Below are 13864 nucleotides of genomic sequence, written 5' to 3' on the forward strand. Positions count from 1 at the left end.
GCCAGGGCAGCAGTGGGTCTGTTATAAACATGTGACCTGCAGAACACCTGAGAATCAGCCATGTGTACATGACATATCAAGAACATAAGAAATAAGAGCAGGAGTAGGTCATACGACCCCTCGAGCCTGCTCCGCCATTCAATAAGATCATGGCTGATCATCGACCTCAACTCCACTTTCCCGCCCGAGCCCCATATCCCTTGATTCCACCAGAGTCCAAAAATCTATCTATCTCAGCCTTGAATATGCTCAAAGACTCAGCATCCACAGCCCTCTGGGGCAGAGAATTCCAAAGATTCACAACCCTCTGAGTGAAGAAATTCCTCCTCATCTCGGTCTTAAATGGCCGACCTCATATCCTGAGACTGTGACCCTGAGTTCTAGACACTCCAGCCAGGGGAAAGAACCTCTCAGCATCTACCCTGTCAATCCACCCCAGAATCTTGTATGTTTCAATGAGATCACCTCTCATTCTTCTAAACTCCAGAGAGTATCGGCCCATTCTACACAATCTCTCATCATCGGACAGCCCTCTCATCCCAGGAATCAATCTAGTGAACCTTCGTTGCACCGCCTCCAAGGCAAGTATATCCTTCCTTAGATAATGAGACCAAAACTGTGCACAGTACTCCAGGTGTGGTCTCACCAAGTACCTTGTAGCAAACTTCACTGCTTGAATTCAGCAGAGGAAATGCCAAATATGACATTTGACATTTTCCTAACCTAGCCCAACAATCAGGGTTGCAAGGTTGGTTAGTGTTGTATCAGCACGTTGATTGGACCTGGATAAGTAGTACATGGACTACTACAGTGATGGCACTGAAATGGCCTGGGGTTGTCTGAAATTTCTGGAATGTTGGCTTAACTAGTGCTCTGTACAGAGAGTTTTTTTTAATTCAGAGAATTATTATGTTCTCAGTGTGGAATCTTCCTTTTTAATGAATCATTTTATTTTTAGGTTTGATGTGAACTTGGATGAAGTGAAGCTTCCAAGTTCAGTCTCCTCTCGCAGCTCAAGTCCAAGAAAGAGACTTCAGTTCTTTCCACTGGAAAATACAGATGGTAAATATATGTAATATAAAATTCTTTGAAAGTCTGCGAAGTAGTAAGTTAAAAGTCGAGATGTTTAATTGTTCATTGAAAAATGCATGAAACTTTTTTGCAGCAAGGCAAAATTCAAGGTATTGTGTTGATGACGAGTTTCAACTTGAATCGCGTTCAGATTCTGTGCTAAACGCAGTGAAGCTGGGATCTGTTATTAGTCGGCCAGCTTGGGAAGACAAGACCACCACTTTTCTTCAAACACCCTATGAGACGGAGCTGACATACAAAGCAAGAATGGAGGCATTAGGAGAAACTGAGAAACTTTTCGATGCACTTACACAAGAAAAACAACAGGTAATGAAGCAAATTACAATTCATACCCATAAATTAGGAACATTTTTATTAAAATCTTTGTTTATTAGTAATTACATCTTGTACTAAAATTTTGGGACTTGGTGAAACACTTCTGCAATTGGCCATGTATCAGCACTGTATCAGGTAACGTGCACATAAAACATTATTTTACATGCAATAGATTTTACAAATAGTGTCCTTTAGAGCCAGACAAAAAAGGAGCTGTGTCAAGATCCAGTAAAATATGGACAGTGGAAACTGCAGCACTTACAGAAGCTGTATTTCACGACAGATAGTGCATTAGATAAGAGGTTTTTTTTGCTGAACAGGGATTACCAGCCTACAGTGGAACGGGTTTGATTGATCAATCTTTTGCTTTTAGTAAGCTCAGCTGAAATGTTGATGGGGCAGAAGGACTATTTTACTAAATGGACTGCAAAGCCAAATTAATCTATTAAAGGGATTCCTGATCATTGTGAGTCAGAATTCCTTTGCAGTTTAATGTCGAATGGTGTGATAAAATAAAGCGTTCAAAAACTACAAGTCTAATATGAATTATGGAGTGCCTACTGCCGTGGTTTTCCCCCCACAAATTGGACCCAGACATGAACTGTCTTAAAATGGGTTTTGAAGAGAAGCTTGCCCAATGTGGTTAGCTGCTCCAGACAGCCCCGTAATGACGTCTGAATCCAGTGGCAGTCGAGAGGTGATTTAAATGGAAAAGTTCCCAAATAATGGCCTGCTCGTTAGCAATGTCTGGTCATTCAGGAGACATCCACCTTGGCATTGACAACATTTTTTGATCTCTGCTAGTCTTTGAAGAGAGGCTTTTTAAAAAATCACCATGCACTGCCGGTAGGACAGATAGCGGAGCGAATTTATCCCCTAAGTAGGCGTGTTCTTTATTTTTGTTACGGTACGCAAACAGAAGTTTAATTGATTTTTATCATATTCGGTGTTATATATGTTTTGTCGACCAGAATAAAGCAACTTATCAACCGAGCCAAACGAGGCCTCGCCTAGTGTTAAGTCAGTCCGCCTTCGGAGAGATTAAAGGAGTGCGCAATCCGGTCCAGATCATGCTCAATCTGGTCCAATTCCACTACCAGTTTTTGATATCATAACTAACAGAAGGTTAGAAACAGAATCTTACATGGATTAAAATAAACCTTTATAAAGCGCTGGTTAGTCCACAACTGGAATATTGCGTCCAGTTCTGGTCACCACACTTTAGGAAGGATGTGAAGGCCCTTGAGAGGGTGCAGAGGAGATTTACCAGAATAGTTCTGGGGATGGGGGATCTCGGCTACAAGGACAGGTTGGAGAAGCTGGATTTGTTTTCATTAGAGCAAAAGGAGGTTGAGGGGTGATTTGATAAAGGTGTACAAGATTATGACGGGTTTGGATAGGCTAGATGGGGAAAGGCTATTCCCATTAGTTGATGGTACAAGGACTAGGGGACACAGATTTAAGGTTTTGGGCAAGAGATATAGGGGGTTGTGAGGAAAACCTTTTTTACGCAGCGAGTAGTGAGGACCTGGAACTCGCTACTGACAGAAGTGGTGGAAGCGGAGACACTCGGGGAGAAATTCGGTTGGTAGCGCCACCGATTAACGCCTAAAGAGGCTGAGAAGTGGGGCGCTAGCCAACTTCCGGGCGGGCGCAGGGTGCCTAGCGCCTCGCCCCATATTGACCATGCATGTAGCGCCGGCGCAAACTCGTAGCGCCCGCTCATGGGCGCAGGCAGATTATGATGTCATTTCAGTGAGCAACGCCTTTTGGGCGCCCTGGACCGGAAATTCAGCGGCGCCCCCTTCCGTAGCGCCTGGCGCTATTAGTGACAGCTTACAGGGAACCTTATCCACTCGCTCTCGGCCTGGGGGGGTGTTATTTAAAGGGGACTGGTGTGGTTTAAAAACGGCAGCCATTTCTGGAGCACAACTTCCTCGAGAGCTACAAAGAGTTGCTGAGCTGCATACTGAGAGCCATTTGACCACTGAGCCAGCGCAGGCAGATGATCGTCAGCCTTCTGACCATCACCTTGTTGTTGGTGAGCCTTAACAACGGGGATCCTTCCTGTGGGCACTTATTATGGGGGCTGCATTGGAGGGGAATGTCCTGCTGCTGAATCATCTGGAAAGGGCACTGAGACGCTGGGAGAGGGGGGCGGGCATGGCCAGACGGAGGAGGGCCAACAGACGTCGCACAGCAGACCTTACGCTGGCAGGGTTTTCCGACAGCAGTTTTCCTACATGAACATGTCGGAGGAGCAGTGTGTCAGAAGGCTGCGATTTAGAAAGGAGGTGTTGACTGAGCTGTGCCAGCTGCTTCAGCCAGATCTGCAGCCTCAGATAAGGTGCAGGACATCTCTGTTGGTGGCTGAGAAGATGCCTGCTGGCCTGAACTTCTACGCAAGCGGCTCTTCTCAGGCTGCACGTCAGAGGCTGATCAGAAGTAGCTTCTAGGCCCCTCTTACAGAATGCTTGCTGCCATTCCAAGAACAGGAATGGAACCGGTCTGATACCACCGCCCCCCCCCCCCCCCCCCCCCCCCCCCCAAGCCTGTGAAGGGCAAGATGCATGTAAATAGCAGGCATGGCCATTGTAAATGAAGAAAGTGTTTAATTACACAAAATGTGATTCCTTCAAACATGAGAAAGCTATGGCAACAGAAAGCAAAACTAATACACTGACACATAACTGGTTCTCACACCCGGGAGACTGTCCAAAACATAAATCACATTCCGACCATCTTCCTTGGCCTTGATTCCACTGCGCCAACCAAAGCATCCAATGCCTCATCAGTGAGGTGTTCCGCCCTCTGCCTCACCCTTTCCATGTCTTGCTAGGCTGGTGCGCCACAGGTAGGCTTCCACCGCTTTGAAGGCCTACAAGGCAGTGAGTGTGTCTGGTGATGCCAATTGACCTGCCCCTTTAAGAGCTGGCCGGCGCCAGTGTGTCTCAGGGAAAGTGATTATTGACAGCACCTGCGCTGCGCCCCGCCGCCGCTAAATTGGGTTGCGCCGCTGGGTTAGCGCCTTAAGAGCCTCGTGCAGTGCCTGATTTAGCGCCGCAACGACCCAATATCGCGCCAGGTGGCGCTAAATCGCGACTGGCGCTAGGCTTTGCGCTTCGCCAGAACTAGCGCCCCAAACGGGGCTATACCCAATTTCTCCCCTCATGGGGGAGAAATTCGGTTGGTAGCACCAGCGATTAGCGCCTAAAGAGGCCGAGAATTGGGGCGTTACCCAATTTTCGGGCGGGCGCAGTGAACCCAGCGCCTCTTGCCATATTGAGTGTGTTTTAGCGCCAGCGCTAAATCTTAGCCCCCACTCACGGGCGCAGGCAGATCATGACGTCATTTAAGTGTTCAACGCCTTTTTGGCGCCCTGGACTGGAAATTCAGTGGCGCCCCCCTCCGTTCCGACCGGCGCTAATAAGGACAGCTTCCTGGAACGTTCCCCAGTCGCTCTTGGGCTTAGGGGGGGGCGCTCTTTAAAGGGGACTGCACTGGTATAAAAGCGGCAGCCATTTTGGGAGCGCAACTTCTTTGAGATTTACACAGAGTAGCATAGTTGAACTCTGAGCCATATCACTAGTGACACAGCGCTGCCAGAGGACCTTCAGCCTTCATACCATCACCCTGCTGCTGGTGAGCGTTTACACCCTATTTAATTTCTGGTGACCTATTATTATGGGGGCTGCTTTGGAGGGGAACGTCCTGCTGCTCGACCATCTGGAAAGGGCACAGGGACGGAGGGTGAGAGGGCCAGGAATGGCCAGACGGAGGAGGGCCAACAGACGTCGCCACACCAGACCGTACGCTGCCAGGGTATTCAGGCAGCAGTTCTCTTACCTCAACATGTCGGAGGAGCAGTGTGTTAGGCTGCGATTCAGAAAGGAGGTGGTGACTGAGCTGTGCCACCTGCTTCAGGCAGATCTGCAGCCGCAGATAAGGTGCAGGACCTCTCTGTCGGTGGCTGTGAAGATAACAGTGGCATTGAATTTCTATGCGACCGGCTCCTTTCAGTCAGCAACTGGGGACATTGCCAACATCTCCCAGTTTGCGGTGCACAGCTGCATCCAGCAGGTTACAGATGCCCTGTTTAAAAGGCGGCGGCAGTACGTCTCCTTCAATGTGACACCAGAGAAGCAGTGGGAGCGCGCAGAGGGCTTCGCAGCAATAGCGGACTTCCCCATGGTGCAGGGCGCCATTGACTAGACGCACGTGGCTTTGCGGGCGCCTGTTTTGAATCGTGAGGAGTACCGCAACCGCAAGGGGTTCCACTCCTTGAATGTGCAGCTGGTCTGTGACCACCGGCAGCTGATCCTGGCGGTCAATGCACTGTTCCCAGGCAGCAGCCACGATGCATTCATCCTGCGCCAGGCTTCAGTCGCTGACCTTTTCGAGGCCCCGGCTCACCCAGAAGGCTGGCTTCTCGGCAACAAGGGCTATCCACTGTGCCCATGGCTGATGACCCCGCTCCGTACGCCCAGCACCCCTGCAGAAGAGCACTACAGCGTCAGCCATCAGGCGACGAGGAACATTGTGGAGCACACAATCGGCATGCTGAAGCAGCGGTTCCGCTGTTTTGACCATTCGGGAGGCGCCTTGCAGTACTCACCAGAGCGAGTCTCCCACTTCGTCGTTGTCTGCTGCATGCTCCATAACCTCGCCACCCTGCGCACCCAGCCAATGCCAGCAGACATTGAAGGACCAGCAGAGGAGGAGGACCAAGACGGAAGGGTCCGAGAAACTGGAAGGGCCGTCCGTCAGAAGCTGATAAGGAGTCGGTTCTAGGCCCCTCTCACGCACTGCTTGGTGCCATTCGAAGACCAGGAATGGAACCATTTGGATAACCCAAAGCCTATGAAGGCCAGAATGATTGTAAATAGCAGACATGGCCAATGACATTACATTTTTTTGTTTATTTTGAAAACTGCTTCCTTCCAACATGACAAAGCAATGGCAACAGAAAGCTTAACTAACAAACTAACACATAAGTGTATCGCACACCCGGGAGACTATCCAAAACATGACTAACATTCAGACCAGCATCCATGGCCTTGATTTCTAGAAATAGGACGTCTCAGCAGCACCTTCTACTCTTTTCGCTTTGATGGTGTCGAAATCTCGACTCCGAGTAAGACTCTAGACACCGGGTTCTGTCAGAAAAGTAACACTTTAATGTTTTACTTGGTGCAACAAGGGAAGCGTGTCTCAGTCAATGGCTGAGGCAACAACTTCAACAAGCACGAATTCGGACTCTATATTTATACAGTGAAGTAAACAACTCCTGATTGACACATCATTATCATACATCAAACCGTTTCATGCACAAGAACAATGAATAGAACATCTTGTCACATTCCTGTACGTTCACATAGTTAATCATTGCTACATACACAAAGACATCTGTCACCACAGACTTACTCCTATTCCTCTTACATTGTTCAGTTACAGGCTGCACCTTGGGAACGGTTTTGGTACCTAGCACATTCTGTTCTGGCTGTGTTCCAACAGTCTTGCATCAACTAAACCAATACTTAAACTTTTAACCCATGTCAACTATCCCATCATACTTTGCAAGACTGACACAAAACTATATGTATGATATTCTATATTTCCACATTCCCCCCTTTTGTCCTTCTTAAGGACAACTCTATGGAATTTCTATCTGTCCTAACTTGGCAAACTCCATTTCAAAAGTATCTCCATCAATATTCTCATATTCTTCCATCATCATGAGTCCAATTTTGTGGTAGCCAAGGGTATGCTCTATGCCCACAGATAAAATAAGTATTATTATAGGCTTCAAATTTGTTCCATATCTGGTGCATCATTCCTATTCCTTGCTCCCCCTCCCAGGGTTTCTTGCTGGTAAGATTTTGCACTATGGATAGGTTCCATTGTCCCGAGTAGGGCCATTCAACTGCACCTGGTGGTTTAGTAGTGGTTTTGGTCAAAGTGTAATTACATTTGCACTCGCTCCATCCGACCATCAATCCTTCCCCATCGTTGTTTACCAGGCAGACCTTTCCTTTTGTATTTCTTTTTTAGCGCCCCCCTTGAGGTGACTATTAAACTTTCTGGATTTCTTTGATTATCATATTGGGGATGAAACCATCCTTCGAATTTCGTGGGGTTATATCCTGCTCCCTTCCACTCATTTTCCAGTAGATCTGAATTTAAGCTATTTTGGGTTTGTACTGTGTCCTCATTATTCCAGGTAGTATTAGATTGTAATAACCACCCTACCATCTCCTCTATTTTAAAGGGAATGGGCCGCAGAGGTATTCCACCCTCTGCGTGTATAGGGATGTGACTGCATACCCAGCATTTAGTAAGGTTCTGTCTTTTAGCATACAAGTAACTCATGTATACAAAAGTATTAACATGGTGGTAGTCATGTTTGTTTAACAGCCTTCTACCTCTTCTTCCCTGTTTCTTACCTTTCCTATTAGGTTTTCTTTTCTGAGTGGCTAATGTTGAAACGAAGGGCTGTGTAACTGGATTGTTGCAAAACATTGGCCTGGCCGTCAGTGCCAGTCCTCCCTTGGAATTACCACTACAGCTAACTCCTTCATTCGTAGTTCTTTCACTTGGTAACACAGCATCGGGACATGTAACCCATAGCTTATCAAGCTTCTGTCCACTATCATCTTCTACTATCTTATCCTGCCTAATCCTAAGACTCTGGTTGATACAGGGGTACCTGCATAGTGTGATCCTGAAGCTGAACCTTCATAGTCTCGTTATAGCATATAATATAAAAGAGATTACTGTTTAAAAGTGCACATTCTTCTGTGCATGGTTTGCCCTTCAGGGGATCTGGGTAAATCCATATGGCAGTTTCAATTATCGTTAACAAAGGGAACAGTCTTATTCGAGTCCAAATCCAGTTCATCTTGGCAGTGTATCGTCTCCAACTGATGCCTTCTTACAATGGGACGCGTGTATCCATGTTGGTCGCTCCTTTCCTTTTACAGCGGTGTTTGTGGTCAGGAGTACCTGGAAGGGTCCCTCAAATCTGGGTTGAAGGCTATTCTTTCACTTAAAGATTTTTATGTAGACATTATCTCCTGGCTCAAAAGTATGGCACTTTCCTTCAGCGGGGTCGACCTGGGCTTCCTTTACCTGTTGATGGAAACTAGAAATGCATTTGGTTAGTGCAATGCAATAACTCAACATATCTTCCTCCATTTTATGAATATCCATTTGTCTAGCTGTTAAAGGTGCCGAAAAGGGCAATCTCTGTGGTCTTCCCATGACGATCTCATAAGGCGACAATCCTGTAGTTCTGTTGGTAGCAGACCGCATTGTCATTAAAGCTATGGGCAACAATTCAACCCATTTAAGTCCGGTTTCTTTACACAGCTTTGCAAGCTTATTTTTCAGCATCCTGTTGTATCTTTCCACTAGTCCAGCCGACTGTGGATGATAACTGATAAAGATGGCGGCGCGCACGGACACAGCGGCTTTGTCTCTCCTGAGACTGAGCGTTTTCACCCTCCTTCTGAGTCTCTTCTGGACTCTGCTGATTCGGGAATTAAAGGCTGACCTACCGTACAGCCGGCAGACGCTCCTAGACATCGGGGCCGACTGCGTGAGGCTTACACTCGGCGACATCGATCTGCCTCCCGACATCGCCCGACCCCTGGGACGAGCGTGGCGTCCTTCCCCAGCCGGAAGTCAGCGCAGACCGCGCAGAGAACGCAAGCAGAAGCGGGGTAAGAGGGCCGGTATCCAAAACAGGCTGAAGAGGGCCCCACACAAACCCTCCCTCCCAAGTATTTTCCTGGCCAACGTCAGGTCACTGGAGAACAAAATGGATGAGATCAAACTGGATCTCTCCACACAGAAAAGGACAAAGGAATGCTGCGCCATGATCTTCACGGAGACCTGGCTGAACAACGGCATCCCTGACACCACCATCCAACTAGAAGGACGCACGGTCTTCCGCGCCGACAGAACTGCAGACTCCGGTAAGAGCAAGGGAGGCGGTTTGTGCATTTACACTAACAGTGCCTGGTGCACTAACATGGACATAATCGATAGATCCTGCTCGGCTGATTTGGAATTCCTCATGGTAAGGTGCAGACCCTTCTACCTGCCTCGGGAATTCACGGCTGTTATCATCAATGCGGTCTACATCCCACCACACGCTAATGCCAAACTAGCACTGAAGGACCTCTACAGGGCCATCAGCGAACAACAAACTGCGCACCCAGACGGAGCTTTTATCGTCGCGGGGGACTTCAACCACATAAACCGAAAAACTGTACGACCGAAATTCCACCAGAATGTCTCCTGCCCCACAAGAGGGGAGAACACACTGGATCAAGTCTACACGAGCATTGTAGACGCTTATAAGGCCATTCCCTGCCCCCACCTTGGGAAGTCTGACCACCTCTCCCTGTTTCTAGCCCCGGCATACAAACCGCTCATCAAAAGAGTGAGAACATCAGTGAGATCAGTGAAAGTATGGCCAGAGGGGGCAGTCTCGGAGCTTCAGGATTGCTTCGAACGCACTGATTGGGGCATGTTTGCCCATAATGACATCGAGGAATACGCATCCACAGTGCTATTCTACATCAACAGCTGCGTCAAGGTCGTCACGACCCATAAAAATATCAGGACATACCCCAACCAGAAACCCTGGATGAATGGAGAGGTCCGCTCACTGTTGAAAGCACACGACGCAGCATTTAAATCTGGCGACGCGGCGGCTTACAGTGCAGCTAGGACCAACCTAAAAAAGGGTATCAAGACTGCCAAAAGGAAACAGACACTGCAGATAGAGGATCACTTCCGCAACAACTCGGACCCCCGGCGCATGTGGCAAGGCATCCAGTCAATCACTGACTACAAGGGCAAAAACACCAGCCCCCCCGGTTAGCGATGCCTCCCTTCCGGAGGAGCTTAACAACTTCTACGCTCGCTTCGACAGGGACAACAGGGAGCCGGCTACCAAAGCCTTGCCACCCCCGGAAGACCAGGTGCTCACTCTGTCGACCTCCGACGTAAGGGGTGTTCTACGCGGAGTGAACACACGAAAGGCTGCTGGACCGGATAGCATCCCTGGACGGGTACTCAAGGAATGTGCTGATCAGCTGGCTGATGTCTTCACCGCCATCTTCAATCTGTCATTGGCCCAGGCAGTAGTCCCTACATGCTTCAAGACCGCTACCATTATTCCTGTGCCAAAACAAACGGCTGTGATGTGCCTGAACGACTATCGACCTGTCGCACTCACACCCATCATAATGAAGTGTTTCGAGAGACTGGTCTTAGCCCACATCAAAGCCAGTGTTCCTGCCTCTCTTGACCAACACCAGTTTGCCTATCGTGCAAACAGATCAACGGAGGATGCAATCACAACTGCTCTACACTCGGCACTGAATCACCTAGATGGTAAGGAGACCTACATCAGAATGCTGTTCATAGACTACAGCTCAGCATTCAACACTATCGTCCCCAACAAGCTGGCCTCCAATATTCTATATTTCCACAATGGTAATCTACTTCTCTTGCGAGAACGGCCCCGTCCCTCCCTGCAGCTCCTCCGTAATGGGACCCCAGTGGCTGCGTGAATGCTGGGGGACGCCTGCTGACTGTCCGAAAGCGCAGATGCCCCTGAGGGATGGCCTGGACGGACTCTGGGCTTGGAGGGGCCGGATGCTGACTGCTCCAAATGGGCACAGGTGGAAGCAGTCTGTCCTGCAGGTGATGGCAGCTGCAGTGGAGACATGCCAGCGTTGGCATCAGGAATGCTGACATCCTGAGAGCGGACACCTGCTCCGTGGTCGGCCGACACACTGGCACTCTGATGGGGCAGCACTGCAGCATGCGCACCAATCGGCTGGTCCACAGATTGCTGGCCTGCTGTGGTGCTGCAAGGGCCCCGGGTAATCCTGCCTGATCCATCGAGGGTGGCAGCAGTCAGTGCTTGTGTGGCCTCAATCAGCCTCTGCATGAGGCCAGCGAGGGACTGCGTGGCAGCACTCAGCACTTGCGTGGCAGGTGCCAGTGCTTCGGTGAAGCCCTGGACAGTCCTTTCCAGTGATGTAGCGACGCCCTGGACAGTCCTTTCCAGTGATGTACCGACGCCCTGGGCACTCTTTTCCTGTGCTGCCCCAAAGTCTTGCACACTCCTTACCAGTGTCTCGATGGATTCAGGCATCCTTGCAACTGCAGCCATCAGCTCAGTGTGCCTGAGTCGAGCCTGGGCGCTCATTTCTGCGAGGGAACGCACCTCTTCTGCGCTCTGTGCAGCAGTCATCGTGGCCTGACGCGCCCTCCGGGGAGACGGCTCCCAAACTTCCCTACCCACCTTGCGTTGCTGGAGGCCGCTGGTTCCTGCAACTGGTTCCTCCTCAGAGCCATCCCCCCCCGCTCCCTTCCAGGGAAGCACTATCCCCAGTCTGCAGATGGGCTGGCTCGCCTGAGGGTGGCACGGATGGTCCGGCTTCCTCCTGGTCATCGCCTCCGGAGTCATTGTCCCTGGCAGCTTGATGGCCCGGCTCCCGAGCTGGTGATGCAGCATCTGAAAGCAGGGAGGTTGAAGAGTGGCTTTAGTGAAAGGACAGGGTGGCAGCAAGGGATGCAAGAGTGCTGCAATGCTCTGACATGGGTCCAGACTGAAAAAGCATGCTGGTGGGGGGAACAAGTGGAAGGAGACAGTTCAAAAAGATGATGACCTTACCATCGCTGTGCACAATGGGGTCGGCAGCTCCAGTGGTGACAGGACCGCTCATCCGGCCTCCAACAATCTGGTGGTCTCTTTCCTCCAGGTCCGTGAGTTCCTGCAGCTGAGGAGGGCCCCCTCCAGTACGAATTTGTTTGTGGTGTATGTGCCTTTAAGAGCCCCTGTGTACTGTAATGCCGGTAGTGGCCACTCGGGCTATATAAGCCTGTATAGTGTCTTGTATCTTTTAGTTCACCTCCAGACTTTGTTCAGTAAACACCTGTTAAACCAACTCCTGCATTCCGTGTCTCCATTAACACACGGATACAACAGTGGCGACGAATTGGAAACGGACTTACCTGCAATTCGGCAGCACCTCAAGGAGATCGATTCCTCAGACGAAAGTCGGAAGAAGAAAAAAAAAGGAAAAAAAACTCTGGTTTCACCAGCTAGCCGGGCTGGTGGCAGGTACTGCAATAATCCTTCCTGGGCGGCAGGCTGGGGCTCGATCGGCTGGCTCTGCAGCGGGGCCGAGCAGTGAAGGCGGAGGCAAACAGAGACGGAGGGTGGAGCACTCGGGAGACGGCCAGCACTGCAAAGCAGTTCGGCGTTCGGATCAAGCAGAGGGAGGGAAAAGTCCCAGAGAGTCCCGACGGGAACGAGTCTCCAACTATTGAAAATATCTGTATAAATAAAAACCGCGGAGAACAGCGTTGTCAGCAGCGGCGGGAAAGCGCGGGAGGCGCCATTTTTTCTCGGCAGGGAAGAAAGGAAAGTGCGGGAGGCGCCATTTTTTTTCAGGATGCCTAAGACTGGCAATATTACTGCTTTCGATAGTGATGTAGAGGATTGGACCACATGTGGAAAGAGTGGAGGTATATTGCACAGCGAATGAAATAGAGGATGATAAAAAGGCATCGGTACTTCTAAATCTAATGGGCGCAAGGACATACGGGCTGTTACAAAACTTAATCACTCCAGCCAAACCGATGGACGAGAATTTTAAGGAGATTGTTGATACCCTACAGGAGCACTTAAACCCAACACCGCTGCTGATAGCGGAACGATTCAAATTCTTCAGGAGGAATCAGCACAAGAATGAAAGTAACGCTGATTACCTCACCGAATTAAGAAAGCTGTCAAAGCACTGCCAATTCGGGGCAGGACTGGCAGATTCTCTTCGAGACAAATTCGTCTGCGGTCTCCTAAGTGAAGGAACACAGAAAAGGCTACTTTCTGAGAAAGATTTAACACTGGACAAGGCTTTCAGTGTAGCTGTATCATACGAAGCAGCAGCAAGAGGAGCTGCAGAGATACAGCAAAAGCCACAGGACTTCGGCACCCATGAAATGACACAGGGTTTCGAGAGATGTTATCGCTGCGGCAGATCCACCCATGACCAGAGGGACTGCTGGTTCAAGGACAAAGCATGCAGGCAATGCGGAAAGATGGGACACATTGCACGTGTATGCCGATCTGGAAACAAAAAATCCACTGACAGAAAAAAAATCAATAAGGAAAAGTACAGGAAGGTACAAATGATGACGGACAGTAGCTCCGAAGACCAGAAGAGCGATAGCGACTCCGGAAACAAGAGATTAAGCTGTCTCAAATTACATAATGTAATTGCCAAAGAAGATTACCAGACCATTTGGGTTACCCTCACGATAGCGGGGTCCCCAGTTAAAATGGAGCTAGATACAGGATCAGCTCTGACCGTCATAAGTCGACGGGATTACGAGCGGCTATTTCCGCATATACCTTTGAAAGACACATCCA

The 13864-nt window shown here is 49.4% G+C and overlaps 1 protein-coding gene across 4 annotated transcripts in view; it reads left to right on the forward strand.

Moving 5' to 3' along the window:
• LOC147103513 (M-phase phosphoprotein 9-like) overlaps window positions 1-13864 on the forward strand; it is an 81796-nt gene that overhangs the window by 43450 nt on the left and 24482 nt on the right. For all 4 annotated transcript variants that reach the window (XM_086011863.1, XM_086011862.1, XM_086011865.1 and 1 more), the window contains 2 exons: window positions 959-1062; window positions 1166-1398. In XM_086011863.1, coding sequence (XP_085867989.1) covers window positions 959-1062; window positions 1166-1398 — 337 coding nt within the window. The remainder of the gene's footprint in view (window positions 1-958; window positions 1063-1165; window positions 1399-13864) is intronic.

Source organism: Somniosus microcephalus, chromosome 19 (assembly GCF_052327205.1).
Source record: "Somniosus microcephalus isolate GS21.2 chromosome 19, FLI_Smic_1.0, whole genome shotgun sequence".
Taxonomy (NCBI): Eukaryota; Metazoa; Chordata; class Chondrichthyes; order Squaliformes; family Somniosidae; genus Somniosus; species Somniosus microcephalus.